Source organism: Canis lupus, chromosome X (assembly GCF_011100685.1).
Source record: "Canis lupus familiaris isolate Mischka breed German Shepherd chromosome X, alternate assembly UU_Cfam_GSD_1.0, whole genome shotgun sequence".
NCBI classification, from domain to species: Eukaryota; Metazoa; Chordata; class Mammalia; order Carnivora; family Canidae; genus Canis; species Canis lupus.
The window spans coordinates 83,364,246-83,383,584 of NC_049260.1; the positions used below are offsets into that span (position 1 = coordinate 83,364,246).

The window sequence follows — 19,339 nt, forward strand, 5'->3', positions numbered from 1 at the left end:
CTTCAAGGCAAGATCCAGAGGGTTTCCTGCTACAAATTTAAGTCAGAACACTCAGGTACACTGAGAAAATATATATCATGCCAATCTTGGTGTTTTAGGCCTCTCTGTCAATTATTTGGCCAATGGAGGAGAGCACTCATTTGGAAAATTCAATACGTTGGACAATCTAAAAACTCATTCTGTTCTGTTTTGGACTTTCTTTGTAGTTACTATTGAAGTTGAGAGTGTTTGCTGCTTTTGGGAGTATCTTCAAACAAAACAAGAAAACCACACTGGGAAGTCATCATTTAGGAGGGACTAGTTTCCCTTTTACCCCCTGCTTAACTCTTTCCTGCTGAGAAGAAACAATTCATCCCTCCAACTGTTGCAAGATTTGTTCTGGTTGCCAAATTCCAGTATCTTAGAACAAGGGGTCAGGGTTGGCCTCTTAAAGCTTGAAAGACAGAAACTTAAGTGAAAAAAATTTTTCATTCTATTTTACACAGTATAAGATCACCTGTTACAGGCTAAGGAAAAAAAAAAGAAAAGAAATGAATAATTTTAAAAGATTTCAGTAAGATCAGAGGATAACAGGTTTAGGAAGAACAACTAGAATTTGAAGGGAAGGGTTTGCCCAAAATACCACTCTACAAAAACATGTTTCTAGACATTCCATCACAAACACATGACTCAGGAATCATTTCTTCTATTATCATACCCATTATCTTTTAGAATGTGTGACATGGTTAAGTGTTTGGCTCCATCGACTTTTTTTTCACGTACACAGTACACAGATGGAGTTGAAAGACCAATGAAATTATAAGTAGATCAATTGCTGAGGAAAATCTTTGTTGAAAAGGTCAGCTAAACAAGTCCATGGGTGGATAATGAACAAAAAGAACTGGAAGGACTTACCAAAAGCCTCAATATTTTTACCCAAAGACTAACTCCTAAATCACTGTCTCATTTTAAAACCTGAGAAGGCAGCAGATTAGATAGCTGTTGGATATCCTACCTCATAAATTGCTATGTTGGAGTTTTCATAGGTAGCTGGAGTTAGACTCCCTGAGGAAAAAGAGAGCCTTGGGGACCTCCCACTTTGGACTTCTGAGGTGATTTGGAAGCTTACACTGGCACGACTTCCTCTCTGTGAAAGGATTAGGGAAAAAAAGGTTATAAACAAAATTCTCATGATTTAGGACAAGGCATTGAACTATGGTAAAGATACTGTTCTTATCTGGCTTTTATTTTCCTCAGAGAGTAACTATAGGAATTGAACTTTGTAAACATGAAATTAATTTTGCCTATCCCCCAGAACAATTTTTTTTAGGCTAGGGTTTCTATCATGCTTCACCTCCATATACCACAAAAGAAAAGTAAATATTCGCAGGTACCTCCATCCAGGATTAGAATCAGTGATTTGGAGGGCACCTGAGTGGCTTAGTAGGTGAAGGGTCTGCTTTCACCTCAGGTCATGATTCTGGGTTCCTCGGATTGATCCCCACATTGGGCTCCCTGCCCAGCAGGGAGTCTGCTCCTCCCTCTCCCTGTGAAGCCCCCCTCCTTCACCCCTGCTCATGCTCACTCACTCTTGCTCTCTCTTTCAAATGAAAAACTAAGATATCTTTTTAAAAAAATCAAAGATTTGGGGGTAGGCAAGAAAGAGCACCAGTCATAATTTAATCTGGGACCTTCGTTCTATAGACAAAAATAAGAACATAAGCATCTAACATTTTGAAAAAAATCAATAGCAGAACTAGCACATAATCCTGCCCTTCTGGCTCTCAGACCTGGCTCCTTTTGTTACACCATCTTGAAAGGCAGCCTTCTTTGTACAGGCAAGATTAATGGCAGAAGGTATCCCAGAAGGCAATAAGATAGTAGAGAGTGAGTAGATCGTCTGCTCATGATTTATGAGTTTGATGCTTAAATAGGCCAAGTTCTTTATTCCTTGATTTGTTAACTTGTACACACAAATCTGGTAAAAGAGGACCAGGAAGTACATCACTGAATGACAAGAGGAAGAGTTATCTGCAATCTGTAGTAACCTTTAAAATTGAATATCTTTTTTTTAAGATTTTATTTTTTATTTATTTGAGAGAGAGAGTGAGAGTGAGCAAGAGAGAGTGCACAAGCAGTGGGAAAAGGGAGAAGCAGGCTCTCCACTGATCAGGAAGCCCAACACAGTACTCAATCCCAGGACCCTGGGATCATGACCCAAGCTGAAGGCAGTCACTTAAACCGACTGAGCCACCCAGGTGCCCCTAAAATCAAACATCTTTATCTTCAACTAAACCAGCAAGCTTATTTCATGTGAAGAAATCATAAATCAACAGGTTCCTCATATTCTCTTCCATGTCCCCAAATGTGCCTTTCTTGGAATTATAGCCATTCAGAGCTAGCAATTACATTTTGTATAATCTAGGCTAGCCCTCACCCCCTTCAACTCTAACACCCCCATTTTACAACAAGGAAACAGAGACCTCATGATGGATATAGGAACTGGACGAAGAAGGTAGATGTCATAATTCCTGGTCTTGTGATTTTTTCTAACACATCAGGCTCAGCTTCACTCTTGCCTCCCAGTAAAAATGAATCTTAAGTACCTTCACATACTCTGCTCTTAATGATCTTTGATAAGCTGAAGATCACTAGTTGCTTTAGCCCTGAGTTAAGTTCAGTCCACCAAGACCAGCCTATCATGAAGTTCCAAGGCAATAGTAAACTACACCTAATGTGTTGAAATCTCAACAGCTCATGATTCAGACAAGATGTAAAACTTGACTCTTCACATAACCCCTGCATAAACCTGAACTCTCCTCAACAAAGCTAGGCCAGGGAGGAATCTACTTCTCTTTCATTCTTTATTTTCATATCTCAGCAGGCGCACCTAAATCTGTATATTGAGACATAGGCCTCTCCATGAAGGGGCACAGGAAAAAGCAAGAGAATCTGCCAAAATCCACAAACATTTGGGCTTCAGCTTTACTTTCTTCTAAAAACTTCCTCTCTTGACCTGACTTCTACTGACCTGCCAATTTTTCTAGACTGAATTAATTTTATATTCACCAAGAGTTTACACTTTCAGACATTCCATTTGGATGGAATTCTTGGCTTGGCTTCTTGACTGATTAGATACAGCCAGCTGCAAGTTTGTGACTACACAGCAATTAAGGAAAACGTACGCTTCCCCTACCTTTTCCCACCAGAAACTCTGATACCAGCCAAATGCCAAAAGGGACATGGAGGCCAAGAGCTATGTTCTAGAATAATGTCATCCTTTCCCACCTGGGCCAAAATAGTAAAAAAATAAAAGAGACATTCTCTATAAAGCTATCAACCCCTGTTGCTTTTCATTTTTCTTACTCATACAGTAAAAGGTGCTGATTATTGGGGTATTTTTTTTACTCTCATTATATCAAAATTTGTGCACAAGTGAAAGAAAGGATATATCATCACGAACAAGTTTTTTTTTTTAATTTAGGCACTTTGTTCATCTGAAAGTAGCACTATCTGTTATTTATAGTGATTTTGTGAGATGCAGTACAAAACCCCAACACGTTTTGTGTTTCAGTAGGAAAGAGAAAAGGCACAGGTGGAGCTTTTACAGACTTAACTGGACTAGTGCAAGGCCTATACAAAGAGGTGGCTAATTCAGCCCAATATCGATCTGTCCTTGTTGTTTTGACACTTGAGAACCAAAACATGTAGGCAATTGAGATGAACTGTCATTTTGACATGGACACCACCACAGGAGTAGGAATTTTAAAAACAGATTTATTGCTCTTAACCAAAACTTTAGTAAACATTGCCACATTTGAACAGCAACTTCTAATTATCTGCTTTTACTACTTATTACCCATTTCTGAATAAAATGTCATGGGATTAAACACTTGCTTTCCCAGTATTGGGTTATATATTGGGATTGCTTCAGAGCTTGCACTTCAGTATCTACCCCTTCTGATTAAGGTGGGAAAGTTCATACAAGGCATATAGGGTATGGCAAATCCAGACAAATTCTATCACTGAGTCCAGGGTCCTCTGGTGGCTTTAAAAATAGAGACTAACATCAATACATTTTTATGGTATGAGAGTAGAATGTAGCTTTCAGCCACAGTGATAATTTTGGCATTCAGCAGTACATTTCCAGGAACATGATATGAACCTTACAAAAGAATTTTTTTGATGATTTAAACAAATAAGAGTTAGGGTTGGAATTGAGAATTAAATAGGTGAATATTTCATCTGATTCCAACTGCCCAGAGTATTGCCATGTAAACCCATTGTCACCCAGCCAACTAGTTCAAGTATACTTTTCATTTAGTGGTTAGTTTGGTCACAGAGATCATTAATTCTCAGATCTGGTACACTGGTTTAGCAAAAGTAACCAGCACACAGGGGATAATACGATGTGTCTGAATTCTCTCCTTATATCTCACAATCACTATACCCGAATTTGCAAAAACTAATGTCTTTATTTTGGCCACATAGACTAGGCACAGAGAGGCGTACTCTCTCATCACTAGTTACAGTTGACAAAACTCTTCCCCATACTGTCTTTTTTCCCAGCTTTTGTTTATGCTGTTTTCTCTGCTTACAGGGGTCCAGAAGATAAATATAAATTGGTAACATAGGCTGAGTATAAGACAGTAGAGAATGATGGGAACTGTGTCAAACTGCAGAGAGCTTGCCTTCCCAAAAGGGCAACTACTACTGAATACAGACCCATTGCCATGACAATACCCAAAGCTTATGGATGTTCCAACCTTTAAAAAATACCCATAAATCCAGATTTTTATGCATAATCTCCCAATTTCAAAATTCTGGCTACTATTTTTTATAACTCTAAGGATCAAACAAAAGTGGTTACTAGTTTATGGCCTGTGATCCAGACAAGTCCTATCCATCCTTGTTTGAGACCCAGCTTTGGTGCCAGGTGTCTTAAAAAACCTTCTTCCTGAACAAGGGGTAGTGGAAAAGGAGGTGGGCGGGAGAATGGGGTAACTGGGTGATGGGCACTGAGGGGGGGCACTTGATGGGATGAGCACTGGATGTTATGCTATATGTTGGCAAATAGAACTCCAATAAAAAAATATACAAAAAACAAAACAAAACAAAACAAAACCCTTCTTCCACTGATACATCTCCTCTGAAGTTTACCGTACATCTAGTGTCTTTGGTGCAATATGGCAGCTCTCAGCTCTCTTGTGTGGTGTGATTTGGCTCTCTGATTTAATTGTAATCTCTTTGAAGGCAGGAAAGACATGTCATCTCTCACAAAGCCTAGCCCAGGGCCAGAACATAGTAATGGGCATACAGTGAAGAGCACCAGTTGCAACACTATCGCAATCTGAACAGAACCTCCAGGGACATTCAACTGTCTTTCACTCGTTGATTCACTCACCAAACTTTTATGAGCACCTATTATACTATCAGCACTAGGTCAGGTGCTATGGGCTGACATAATGTACCTCTGCCCTTGAGGAACTAGCAATCAAATGCTGTACTCATATATACTAAAGAACAGCTACATGAAGTCAAAGCTACACTATTGCTCAAAGTGCACTGCATCACTTCCACAAAACTGTTCTAAGACAGCACTATATACTAGAAATGTAACCTCAACTACATACACACTTTGAGCTTTCTAGTATTCATGTTAAATAAAGTAAAAACCAGGTGAGAGTAATTTTAATGATACATTTTATTCAACCCACTATATCCAAAGTATTATCATTTTGACATGTAATTAATATATTTTTTTAATTTCATGAGATATCTTATGTTTTTGTACTAAATCCCCTATATCCAGTGTGTATTTTACTCTTACAGCACATCTCAATTCTGACTCGTCACATGTTGTTTTTTTAAGATTTATTTAGGGGTGCCTGGATAGCTCAGTCCCTTAAGCATCTGCCTTCAGCTCATGTCATAATCCTGGTATCCTGGGATCAAGCTCTGTATGGGGCTCCCTGCTCAGCAGGGAGTCTGCTTCTCCTTCCATTCCTCCCCCCTACTTATACAATCTGTGTGTGTGTGTGAAATAATTTTTTATTTATTTTATTTTTTTTTATAATTTTTTAAAATAAAGATTTATTTATGTGTGTGTGTGAGAGAGCGAGCGAGCGAGCATAAGTGGGGGGAGGGGCAGAAAGAGAGAAAGAGAGAATCCTCAAGCAGACTCCCCACTGAATGCAGAGCCCAACACAGGGCTCCATCTCACCATGCTGAGATTATGACCTGAGCTGACATCAAGAGTCGGATGCTTAACTGACTGAGCCACCCAGGTGCCTCCAGACTCGCCACATGTTAAGTGCTCAGTAGTCAATTTTAGCCAGTGGATACCATATCAGAGAGTGCAGCAAGAAAAGAGGATGCTTCTTACCTTACTGCCAAGGTGGGGGTTGACAAAGGTCACATCCTCCAAAGTCAGTAGAAGTCTGTTGAGTCCCTTAATCAACTGGATCTTATTTATACGACGCCTGAAACAAATGTAAAATTAGAGGGGTCACTTGGGGCTGGGTATTTTACCAACCCAGGATAAATTTGCCATCACAATAGAAGTTTTTAAATATACAAGATAATGGAGAGAGTGACCACAGATAGATCTTTACCTTAGTACCCACAGCAAAGAGAAATAGCAACCCTGGGTCTCATGACTTGCAGAGTTACAAAGACCAAAAGAAAAAAATGAAGATGCCATTGAACAGGCATGCAAAGGGAAGGGTGAAGATGCTGCATAGGGACAGTAAGTCAGACCCAGACCCATAAAGTAGTGATCCCACATCAAGAGCACATTCAGAACAGCACCTCATAATACTTGCAAAAAACTCAACATTCTTTCTCTTATGCCACAGTACATCTTCTAATAATACCCAGGCCAAGAATCATTAATCTCCATTTTAGAGACACAAAAACACATTAAAGAAACAAAACAAAATTAAACATATTGTGAGATGCCCTAGCCTGAGGCAGAGCTGGGACTCAAATCCTTGGTCCCTGGCTGTGGGCCCAGATTTCTGCCCATAAGACCACTTGTCTTGCAAAGTTGCATCTCTGCGTTGCCAAAGCAACAGGTTGAAAAGTGGAAAAATTCAATCAGTTGGTTGCTTTGTCTACATGATTCCAAACAAGTGGGCTGACTGTGTTTTTCTTTTTTCTCTTTTACTGAATAGGTCTCTTGTCTCAGCATTACACAGATACAGTGTAAACCTGATTCTCTTCAAACATACCCATTAATTTGCAGCAAATGTAATAATTTCCTACAAATCAATTACTAGACACATAGAAGTTTATAGTGTCTCCCCACACAGCCAGGTAGGTCATCTCAGTTGAGCTGACCAGGCAACTTGAGGACCTGAAGGATACCTTGGATTTAGTCTGTGTGGTTGTTTTGTTCTGTTTTGTCTTGGGGGCTCTGACAGCTACAGTTTGGCTTAGCTTTTTCCATAACCCCTTAATGGCCATCCTGTGGAATGTATTAAAGCCAGTGCCAGAGTAGGGAAAACAACCACTGAATCAAAATGCTTTGTCAAGTTGCTCTAAGGAAGCCTGCGATGTCACTGTAGCTTTAAGCACCAGCAACACAGTGCGTTTGTCTCAGTGATTCCACCGATTTGTAAACAAACAATTAATGTGTTTCTAATTGTCTGCCAACAAATATGTCCCTTATCACTGTGGGAGCTGCTGCCCTGCAGAGAAAATTAAAAGAGCCCTGTAGTGAATTCTTGGGTAGAGTACATGAATCTTTTGGCAAAGTAAAGTATCACTCCCCAACTTCTCTGTCTCATATGTGTAGTGAATTGTCTTAAAGCAGGCACACCTGTGAAAATAACCATGCTACAGAACACACTCTAGTAGAATGAGAACTGGATTCCCAATCCAGAGACCTGGGGTGTAGCGCAGATTCTGTCATTAATTAGCCAGATGACCTTAGATAAATAATTTAACTTCTTTGTGCCCTTGTGTCCTCATCTGTCAAGCAGGATAATGGTTCCTGTGTTACCCGCTTTATAGAGTTGTTTTGAAAATCAAATGAGATAATATATGTGAAAGTGGTCTGAAAAGCATGAAGCACCATGAAAGTATAAGAGCTCATTATTATCATTATCATCATTAGTTTTACAAAACACTGGAGAGCTTTATAGAAAGGCAAGGCAATCTGGTTCAGAGTAGGGAGAAAGGAGGAGTTCAAAGAATCCTTTGTTTTGGGGTGGTTGGGCTCTTTGCACATCTTTCTTTCTGAAAAAAAAAAAAACTTAAACAATCAAAACACAGAGAAAAGGAAGGAACAGAGAGTCACTCTCCTACAAGTAATCACCATCTATTACAGAAACTCATCAGACACTCATTTCTTCTGATTGCAGTCTTGGTGGGCAGAGAGGGAGGCAGGCAGCAAAGAGAGGACATTTTTTGTGCTTTGTTAGCTGAAGAACCAAGGACCAAGTGACTCTGGGAAATGATGTGCCTCTCTCCCATCTTTGAGTTTTCGGTGACCACTTGAAGTACGAATTGTCTCAGACTCATTTTCCTCTCCATTCATTTCCCTCGCCAGTCTTTTGGCCCTTCAGCCCACAAACTCCAAACACCGGCCCCCTCATGATTTTTCAAACTTTTTCCCCTTGCCTTCCCAAGAATTGCAGATTGAGTTCACTCTAAGCTGAAGGAACCAGTCTGTTCCCTGGGAAAGACCAGTGACACTAGGCATGGGGGTGAGGTGGGAATTTGACAAGTCACCTAAAGCATCTGAGTGACTCCATTTTTGACCTTGCCATGGGATGTTTTGGCAGTAGGTAGCCAGAGCCGATTACTCTTCAAATCTCCCTAGAGAGGGGAGCTTTCCGACTGGATGACATTTATTTGCACTAAGCATCTCATGATATTAATTCAATACTTCGGTCTTTGGCAGCAGCTAAACTCAATACATTAAATTTCTGTTCTGAGCAGGAATATGTCACAGTCACATAAATTAAAAGAAAAACTTCCTTTGAATGAACATCTTTGTCAAGTGTGTTCTAGCAATTCACAAGCTACACACCACTCTGAATGGCTTTATCAAGTTTGGAATGAGGAGATTGAATAATAATAGTGGGTTTTTGCAGTGATGCCAATATACCAAATACTAAGAGTACCACCTGTTAGAGTTTCAAGCCAGAATTTCACAGACTTGTTAGAACACCAGAGCTGGAAGGGCTCTTAAAGATCACTTAATCCAATCCCTTCATTTTAAAAATGAGAAACTTCTGACCAAGAGAGGTTTTGTGTCTTGTCCAAATTTACACAGATGCCTAATACACTCTAGACATTTTTTTCCTCAGAACTTGCCAAAATAGCTCCACTCCATTTCCCACCAAGTTCATGTCATATTGTTGTAAGGATCACTCTTACAAAGAGATAACAAAGGTGTGGTTAGCAGGATGGAAAGAGTAAAGTGGGAGGGAAGAGCTGATTTCACTTTTCATTTTTACTTTCCCCCAAATTGTCTTAATATGGGAAGGGTTCCACCGTTAAAATGCAAAGATTATGAAAAAGGAACATCATATTAAGCCATCTTCAGCCACTTGTCCTTGACCCTGAATTCGTTCATCAGAGTAGTTGGTCACCTGTCATGGGATCTGAGGGAGAAAGACAAAGACTTGATGTTAATGATGATATTGATGATTAGCCAGGATAGCTTTTGTCCAAGGAAGAACAGTGCGAGTCTGGAATATGATACCCTAGGCAAAAGGTCTGAATGTCAAAGTGAGGATTTGAGGCTCCCAACAATCATCAGGAGAATCCCATGTGCCTAGAAAGTAGGTGAGACTTTACCACTTGTTGAGCACCTACTATGAGTCAGGTATTACACTAGGTGTTTTACCTACTTTATTTAATCCCTTCTACAATCTTGTGAGCTGGTGCCATATTCCCAACTCTTGGATTCTAGCCAAAGTCTGACCAATTCTTGGAATTGGTGAACATATCCCGATTCTAGTTCTACGGGTCCAAACCATTTGTGGAAAAAAGTGGGTAGAGGAGGCTCTGCCAGTGGAAAAGGAAGCACAGATGGGGAGTACACAGGCCCTAAAGGACTAGTTCTCTTATTTCATGATAGTGGGTAGAGCCAGATCTACTCACAGACAACAACACTGACAACACAGCTGAGGAAGTTATTCTTGGCATCAGGAAAACACTTTACTCTAAATGGGGCCAGTAGGGAGGGTAAATCGCTATGGAAAACAGAAAATCAGTGGGTCATGTAATGAGGAGATTGTATTGAAACATGACTTCCTGGAAATAAATATTAACAAGGCTATTATGTGCTTGTACTTTTGTATACAAAAAGAACAAAAATGTACCTTATAAAGTAAGCAAATCCATTAACAGACAGCAGGGCTATCAGCAAAGCAAGGCAGACCATCACAGCAAAGGCAGGGTCGATGCCTGTAGAGAGCAAGAGGAAGAATGGCATTATCAGGCTGTAAATAAAGGGCACCACGGAGCGGCTCCTCATGCTTTCTGGTGAGTGTAAAATCAAGCCACATCTACCTAACTTAATTCCATTTTTCTACAGCACAGTATGTCTTGTTGACTTTATGGACGCAGAAAGCAATTTTGCCGTTCTGAAGCAAAACCACTCACCACTCTGACAATAACAAATCACAGGAATTAAGGCTGACCCGGGTGTTTCTTTGGAGGAAAAAGTCCACGAATGAAAAACTTTGAGAACCTTAATTTAAGTTGGATAGCAATAGAGTTCTTGAGAATAAATGTTATCTCACCATGAAGGGTAAGTATTCTGCCACCTTCATAAAATAAAAGACCTTTTAAATTCACTGGAGCCCATAGACCTCGTAAGTAATAGATGGAAAACACAGCACTTGTCCTTCAAGGGTGAGTCTGATTTTGATAATTAGGGTTTCATTGAGATGTAAATTGGCCTCTAGAAAACCTAAACATTTGGATGGATTACTAAGATTTCAGAAGGAAATATATGAGGACGCTATTATAAAGGCAGCCTAGGTATGTCACGGTCAAGCAAACTAGAAATTGAAGTCCATTTCAAATAGATGCATTTGATTAGAAGGGCGTGGTATATGCTCGCATTGGAATATTTTTTTTATTTATTTTTATTTTTTTTAATTTTTTTTAATTTATGATAAAGAGAGAGAGAGAGAGAGAGAGAGAGGCAGAGACATAGGCAGTGGGAGAAGCAGGCTCCATGCACCGGGAGCCTGACATGGGACTCCATCCCAGGTCTCCAGGATCGCGCCCTAGGCCAAAGGCAGGCGCTAACGGGGTTCCCCGCATTGGAATAATATGGATCCTTCCAAAGTTCCCCTGCCCTCTGGCTCTCAGAGATTTGATGGAGTTTTCACTCTTCCTCAAGCTAGAGGAGTTCCGTCAATCAATCAAACTGCAAGTACTTATTGGATGCAGACTGTGTTGGTTGTGGGGAGTGGGGGGCATAAGAATTATTAGCTATGGTCCCTGCCCTCAAGGAGCAGTATGTTTGGGAGGGGGAGACACAATCAATACACAAGAAACAATTGAAAAGCAATTTTGTGCTAAGCTGTAAGGTACAGATTTTTAGTTCAACGGGAATTCAGAGAAGAGAGGATAGAGAAATGGTATTTCTGTGGGTGGACCTGACTGGCAGGATTTGGATATATCAAGGGAAGGTGATCTTTCTAGCAGGGGAAATGATCACAGGTCATAGTTGACAACAGACCAAGGAGAAGACTCATGTCTTCCTCTTTCTCTTCCTCTTCATAGGGAGATCCTTTTGAAAATGAGTGGGGGTAACTTTTAAATTGTGATTATCAAAAAAAAATAAAAATAAAAAAATAAATTGTGATTATCCAAAGCTGCAAAGTACCTCTCATTGTCCTCGTTATTTTAAATTAACTACCTGGAATGCCAAGATGTTTATCTCCCCTGAACACAAATGACTCATTCTATGAGTGTTCAAATGTTAAAATCTGCCGTCTCTTGAAGAGGTTCCCTGGTAACCCACGCTGTGCCCAATTGACCACCAGTGATTTTTTCCATTTCTTACCTCCTCGACAGATCTTCCCTTCAGCAAACCAGCATTTTGCATCTGCTCGAGGGGGACTGTCACCAGGGAAGTGAATGGGGGTCCCTCTGAACTGTAGCAGCTCCGTTTCCATGTCCACGGTATAAGTACTATAGAGTTCCCATTCTTTCCAGTTGGTGTCCAGGATTACATATTCTGCAATTCCATTTCCATTTGAATCTGTCCTTATCAACTGGTTGAATCCATAGAACTGCATGTTTCTGGAATGCTGAACCAGGCTGGCAGCACTAGCCGGTCCATTTTCTTTCAGAGCATTATTCATGGCTTGTGCGATAAAGTAAATTGAATTGTAGATGGTTCCAAACAATGGTGAAACCTATTTTTAAAAATTACAATTATCTTGAGCCCCAGTTGCCCTAGAGCAATCTCAGAGTGTATTCTAAGCCTGTGTTCGTTATTATGGGCTGCACATCTGAGTGGAGGAGAGCTATGAAGACCCAGAGGAAAAAAACAATGGTTTCTGAGGACTTGCTTGGTTTCTCCTCTGAATTTTTCTGTTTTTCTCCCCCAGGCCTTCACATCTTTAAATGTATCGAATATGACAATTTTATGAGCTAACCAAGTAATACACAATATATTTTTATGCTCCTAAACTAAGAAAATGATTTAGAGTTATAAAGGGCGCTAAAAAAACAAGTATAGAATAGACAAGAGTCACTCATAGGAAATTTACCAGGTTAATTACTGGTGCATTATGCATGGTAAAATCATTTTGCTGGCACTACTAGAATGGTAGGTGTGTGTGTTAAGACTGTAAATAATGTGTCTCCACAGCCCATGTCTGTGTCCTGTCTTAGTCTAAAATGGCTCTTCTCCTAGACACATGCTCCCCAGAGAAAGTGAACACTAGAATACAGTTTGAAACACATATTTCTCCCCCCCCACACACACCCAAATACAGAGCCAAGTATTGTAATGTATGGAGAATGTGGGTTTTAATCAAGAAACCCTATACCCTGTTGGTGTCCAAAGCAACAAAGCTTTGGTGAGAAGCCACTGTAAAGTAGTAAGGCTTCTATGGTGGACAGCATGACTCTGCCTGCTATATAAATACAGAAAAGCAACAGCATGGGAGTACTGAGCCTAATGCACTGCTTCTTAACCGAATAAATTTGGTTTGGGAACAAACTTGTATCTCTTCCAAAAAGGTAGGGAGGAAGAGAGAATGATCCCTCCCTTCACCCCGCCACCCCCACCCCCACGGACCATGGCTTCATGGTTTTCCATAACATTTCACTTCTGGGATGGAGTTCAAGAAAACTATAGTCATACCATTTTACTGAGCTTCAAAGAAAGTTGATACTTGCTACTTTGGTTTCATGAGGTCTAAAAAGCTATCTTCCTGTAATAACCTTCATCTGAATAAAAGAGTCTAAAATAGAGTGAATCAAAAAAAATTAAAAAAGAAAAATAAATAAAAATAAAATAGAGTGAATCATTTTCATGTTGGAAATACAAGTCAAGATGCAGAGAGGTATAGTAGCAGCTAGCAAGACACTGCCAGGCCTGGTTAACGTAGAGCAGAGGGTTTTCAACTACCCAAGGAGTGTCAAAAATACAAATGCCCAGGGCACCTGGATGGCTCAGTCAGTTAAGCGTCTGCCTTCAGCTCGGGTCATGATTCTAGAGTCCTGGGATCCAGCCTGTGCATCATCTGGCTCCCTGCTCCATGAGGAGCCTGTTTCTCTCTCTCTCTGTCTGCTTCCCCTCCTCCCATTCCTATTCTTTCTTTGCTCACTCTCTCTCTCAAATAATTAAATAATATCTTTAAAAAAAAATACAAATGCCAAACCCAACCCAGACCAACAAAATGAGATACTTTAGGTTTGGGACCCAGTAATCAGTATTATTAAAAGCTCCCCAGGTAATTCTAATATACATACAGGGTTTAAACCAACAGTACAGAAGATGACACACTGGCCTGTGGTCTCTTCCTAATGCCAGAATATTAGGCAAGTCACTTAGTCCCTCTCTCTGGGCTTCAGTTTCTTCCTCTCTAAAATGTTTAGAAACACGAAGGTCTAAACCTTGGAGATCATCTGGTCTACTTCTCTTTCTTTTTAACAGGAAAGGGAGATGCAGAGTAGTTAAGTAATTTGTCATGGTCACTCCCTTGGGCATACAATCAGGACTAGAACCCAGGTTTTTTGTTTCTTAGTTTAGCTTTTTTAATTTTTTTTTTTATTTTTTAAGTTTTTTTTTTTATTGAAGTAGGTGTTACCTGTGGTCTTCTTTAGGTGTGAACCCCTGTGAAATCTCCCAACACTTGGTCTAGTTCAGGAACCAAATTTAGCTTGCAGACATTTCAGTTCTGACTGTATATGAGTTTTTTTTTCATATCTCTGATCTTTTAACATGAGAGCATTAAACAGCTCAATCCTTAGCCCTCTTTTCTATTAACACTCACTCCATTGGGGACCTCTTCTGGTCTCATGGTTTTAAGTACCACATGTATGCCATCAATCTCAGATGTATACCTCCAGCACAGACCTGTTTCCTAAATTCCAGACTCTTAAGTCAACTACCTACTCTGATATCTCTACATGGATGTTAAATTTCAATGTACCCCAAATCGAGCTCCTGGTTTTCTCCTTAAATCTTCCTGCTTCATCTGTAATGAGTCTTCCCCCATTTTTGTTTAGAGTTGCTCCATGCTTCCAATTGTTCAGGCCAAAAACCTTGCCCCGGATAACAGAGTTAGCTAAGAGCAGGGCAGAAAGCAACACGTCAGTCCCCTGAGCATTTGTTCAGTGATCTCTCTCCACCACCCTGCCTTAACATGCACCGTAGAAACAGGCATGGAGAACAGATGGAATGTGCTGCTACCCAGGCATCCACACTTAGTTGCCCAGCACACATTGAGGTTCTCTTAAGGGACTTTCATTAACTCTCCCTTTTGACATTCTCAGATGCTCCATTTAATTGTCTTCAGGATTTCTGCAAGAGCTTGCCTGATTTCTGGGGCTTTCGTAGGTTATGACAATAAGTTAAGGCTGGAAGGTGGAGTATAAAATCAATACTAGTAAAACAAATGAGTTAAAAAAAAACAAAACACAGGGCAGCAAGCCCCTGAAAGCAGAGAAAATGCTAGTATGCTGTTTTGAAAGGCACAGAGCCTTCTGGGAAAGAGACTGCATCTACCTACAGCCAAAAGTTAAAATTGAAGCTATTAAAAATGACACCCTCACCTCAGAGTTGACCCGTCTCACAGGATTTTCAGCTGGCCAAGCTATGCTGCCCTTTATGTTCTTGGATTGACTCCTGTTAGTGCTGACTGACAGCAACTTTCCAAGACTACTGAAACCTGAAGCCTGTTTTTCAGGATTCTCTATCCTCCACCACACATCACGCACACACACATGCACACACCACATGTGCGCATGTGCACAAATGGGCGTGCATGTTCACACGCACATAGCCACAAAAATATAGTAGAATGACCTAAAGCTAAAGGAAGGAGCATAGCTATAGCGATAGCATTGGGTTGCAAAAGAACTGTCACAATGAATGGCCCACTCTCGCTGTGAGGGCTTGGATTTGTGCTCCAGCTTGTCTGTGTTGCTGTTTCACCCACTGTGCTCTTTGGCAGTATAAATTGCTGCTGCCCATAAGTCAAAGACACACTCTGTTAGCATTGGTCACAAGAGGTCTCCAGCTGCAGATACTGCAAATAATGAGAGAACGAAGAGGTAGAAGGTGGAGCAAGGGAAGAAAGCCCTCTCCACCACCTCTGTCCCAGCTTCTGGCTATAGCTCCAAAGAAGCAAAAAGGGACTGGCAGGAATTTCCCTCAGGCGCTGACCTTGTTGACATCACAGCCCAGATTGGTGATCCGACTCATAAATCTATTAGTTTTGCCTGCTGTATAGACCTGAACCTGATTGAATGAATTATGAATAAATGAATGACAATTGATTGTTTGTTATTCAGAGACTTTAGCTAGCTCTACCCTAGGCTTCGTGGAGCTTGGTATCCAAGAAAACAAGGTCTGGGCCAGGAGCAGCGATTTTCAAATTTGTTCAATTTAATGGTTCATGCTGTTGTTAAGTTGACTATCATCAGTTCAGATTTACTGTGCTTGAAAGACACAAAAACTGACTTCCACAGCATTTTGCCCTTAGAAACATACATGGAAACATACTTGGGCTGGAAAGCAGCATTTGAAGGACAAGATGGTAACATCTCTTTTAAACAAAAAGGCAGGCACGTGCAGGCAGGGATAGAGAAACCAAATGGTAATCAAATTCCTGTTGTTAAAGGTAGTACTTCCAATAATACATGATCCCAAACCTTGGACTTAGCCAAGAGGCGGCCATTATCCAACCTGTTTGATATGATACTCATAAACACAATACCTTTATTTTTATGGAAGGATTTCTTTATTTCTTTTTTTTAATTTATTTTATTTTATTTTATTATTTATTTATGATAGTCACACACAGAGAGAGAGAGAGAGAGAGAGAGGCAGAGACACAGGCAGAGGGAGAAGCAGGCTCCATGCACCGGGAAGCCCGACGTGGGACTCGATCCTGGGTCTCCAGGATCACACCCCGGGCCAAAGGCAGGCGCCAAACCGCTGCGCCACCCAGGGATCCCGGATTCCTTTATTTCTTAATAGAATGATGTACAAAGACATTTGTAGCCACTGTAAGCTGCAGTCAATCTTTCCTGACAAGTGTCTGCTGGACCCTATCCTGGAATGCTTCAGTACTAACCACATCCCCTGCAGCCTACTATCCCCATGCCAGGCACCCATATTTTTTTTTAAAAATTTTTTTTTATTATTTATTTATGATAGGCACACAGTGAGAGAGAGAGGCAGAGACACAGGCAGAGGGAGAAGCAGGCTCCATGCACCGGGAGCCCGACGTGGGACTCGATCCTGGGTCTCCAGGATCGCGCCCTGGGCCAAAGGCAGGCGCTAAACCGCTGCGCCACCCAGGGATCCCAGGCACCCATATTTAAGGTAACAGAAAGCAATGACTATAGGAGCTTCAGGTCTTCCCTGAGCTTGCTGAGAAATCCAGAGGATTTCCTTTGCTTAGGCAAGTAAGGCTACATTTGGAAAAATTATTCCAAATGTGTGTTCCAGCAATATGCATTTGTAGCCAATAGAATTTCAGTGAAAATAAGCATGGGGAAGACAACAAAAGTAAGGGATGCAGGCACTAAAGCTTTATTTCAGAATCTATTTCAGATGTCAAAATTTAAAGTCACAAAGTGATAATCCTTGCCCAATCATCCTGAGACTAAATCAGGAAATTTTCCCTGGCTTCCCACTCCCCAATCTCCCCATTCTGATTTATTGTTCTCTTTTCATGGGCCCTCATAATGCCCTAGCACCTCCTATGTTAAAGGAAAACAATCTAAAAACCCCATTCAAATAAAAGTGTTAGTCACTTAGGAATATTACTTTGAATAAAGCATTGGACATGGGACACGGTGTAATTTTTTAAAAGGCTAATGCGTGGGGACACCTGGGTGCCTCAGCAGTTGAGCGCCTGCCTTCTGCCCAGGGCTTAATCCCAGAGTTCTGGGATCGAGTCCTGCATCGGGCTCCCTGCATGGAGCTTGCTTCTCTCTCTCCGCCTGTGTCTCTGCCTCTCTCTCTGTGCCTCTTATGAGTAAATAAATAAAGTCTTTAAAAAAAAATAAAGCCTAATGCGTGGTTAAATGGTCAAGTTCTGGTAGCAAATTAGTGTTGGAATCCGAGCCGAGCTCTGCCACTTGCCAGCTGTATTACCTTGGAAAAGTTATCTCGAGCCTTAGTTTCATCATCCATAGAGTAGAGATAATAATGCCTGATTTGTAGGCTTGATCTGAGGATCTGATGAGACCATTTATGTTAATTACCTGGTACAGAGTAACCACTGGATACCTGAGAGCTGCTATTGTTCGTACTTCAGAAGAGAAACACAGAAGTCTAGTAATACCATCCTTGGAAGCAGAGTGGTCAAGTACCTTGTCCCAGTCTTGAATTTGTGAGCAATAGGTAAAAATCCCAATTTTTAAAATATATTTTTATTGAAGTTCGATTTTCCAACATATAGTATAACACCCAGTGCTTATCCCATCAAGTGCCCTCCTCAGTGCCTGTCACCCAGTTACCCCATCCCCCAGCCCGCCTCCTCTTTGTTAGTTTCCCAGACTTAGGAGTCTCTCATGTTTTGCCACCCTCTCTAATTTTTCCCACTCATTTTCTCTCCTTTCCCTTGTAACTCCTTTCACTATTTCTTATATTCCCTGTATGAGTGAAACCATATGATGATTGTCCTCCGATTGACTTATTTCACTCAGTTGTATTTTATTTTATTTTAAGATTTTTTATTTGTAAGTAATCTCTACACTCAAGGTTGGGCCTGAACTCACAACTCCAAGATCAAGAGTTGCACGCTCCACTGACTGAGCCAGCCCTTAAAATTCCCAATTTTAGACTCAGTGTTCTTAGCACCCTGAAATGGTAAAACTTTTGCCTTCATTGAGGGAAAGACTTTATTTCTATTTTATTCTCCATGATATAACCTGCAGAGTGCATAGCCCATAGTAATAATAAAAAGAACATTAATACGACTAATCATAAACATGTATTAAGGGGTTATTAAGTGCCAGGCAAACTCTTTATGAATACTAACTTATCTAATCCCACAATAATTCTATGAGATAGGTCCTATTATTATTCCCAACTTAAAATAATGAAAACAAGATGCAGAGAGCTTAAGTAAATGTACAGCACTCTGCCTTCAAAGCCCATGCTCTTAACTACCGTGTTATATTTGAGCCTAATAAATACTGCTAAATTAATTAACTGACTGTGCTAGACTCACCAATAACTTTTTCTGTAACCTCTTTTTTCCTTCATGGCTTCCTGATTGAGGATAGTGAGATCCAAATTTTTTTCCTCACTCTCCTCCTCCTCTCAAATATCACTCCCAAACAAGGAGAACAAGGAACAGAAACACCAACCCTCCATATTTGTTAGTAATAGAGGATGTCTGTAACTCTGACCCACAGAATAAGAAGATGCAAAGTGGTAACTGATTTAGCAGAATGGGGGGGGGGGCGACTAAACCCAAGTACCTGAAGAGGGGAATGTTGGTGAGCAACAAGTAGATTTCCCCCTTGAGAATTCCAGAAAGGCTCAGGAATTAAAGGCACCAAGTACTATAGAAGAAGCAGGAGTAAGGCAGAACTTTAAAGAAGGAACAGCTCTTTGAACATCCCTGTAAGGAGTAGTTAGACATCCGCCATCCCCACCTCTATTGAGAAGAGTCAGATCCCTGCTGGG

The 19,339-nt window shown here is 40.7% G+C and overlaps 1 protein-coding gene across 1 annotated transcript in view; it reads right to left on the bottom strand.

Moving 5' to 3' along the window:
* The window catches only part of GUCY2F (guanylate cyclase 2F, retinal), a 98,720-nt gene that overhangs the window by 62,345 nt on the left and 17,036 nt on the right, over nt 1-19,339 (bottom strand). The window contains exons 3-6 of the mRNA XM_038586579.1: nt 12,017-12,371; nt 10,317-10,401; nt 6,365-6,461; nt 995-1,126 (exon numbers count right to left, since the gene is read on the bottom strand). Coding sequence (XP_038442507.1) covers nt 995-1,126; nt 6,365-6,461; nt 10,317-10,401; nt 12,017-12,371 — 669 coding nt within the window. The remainder of the gene's footprint in view (nt 1-994; nt 1,127-6,364; nt 6,462-10,316; nt 10,402-12,016; nt 12,372-19,339) is intronic.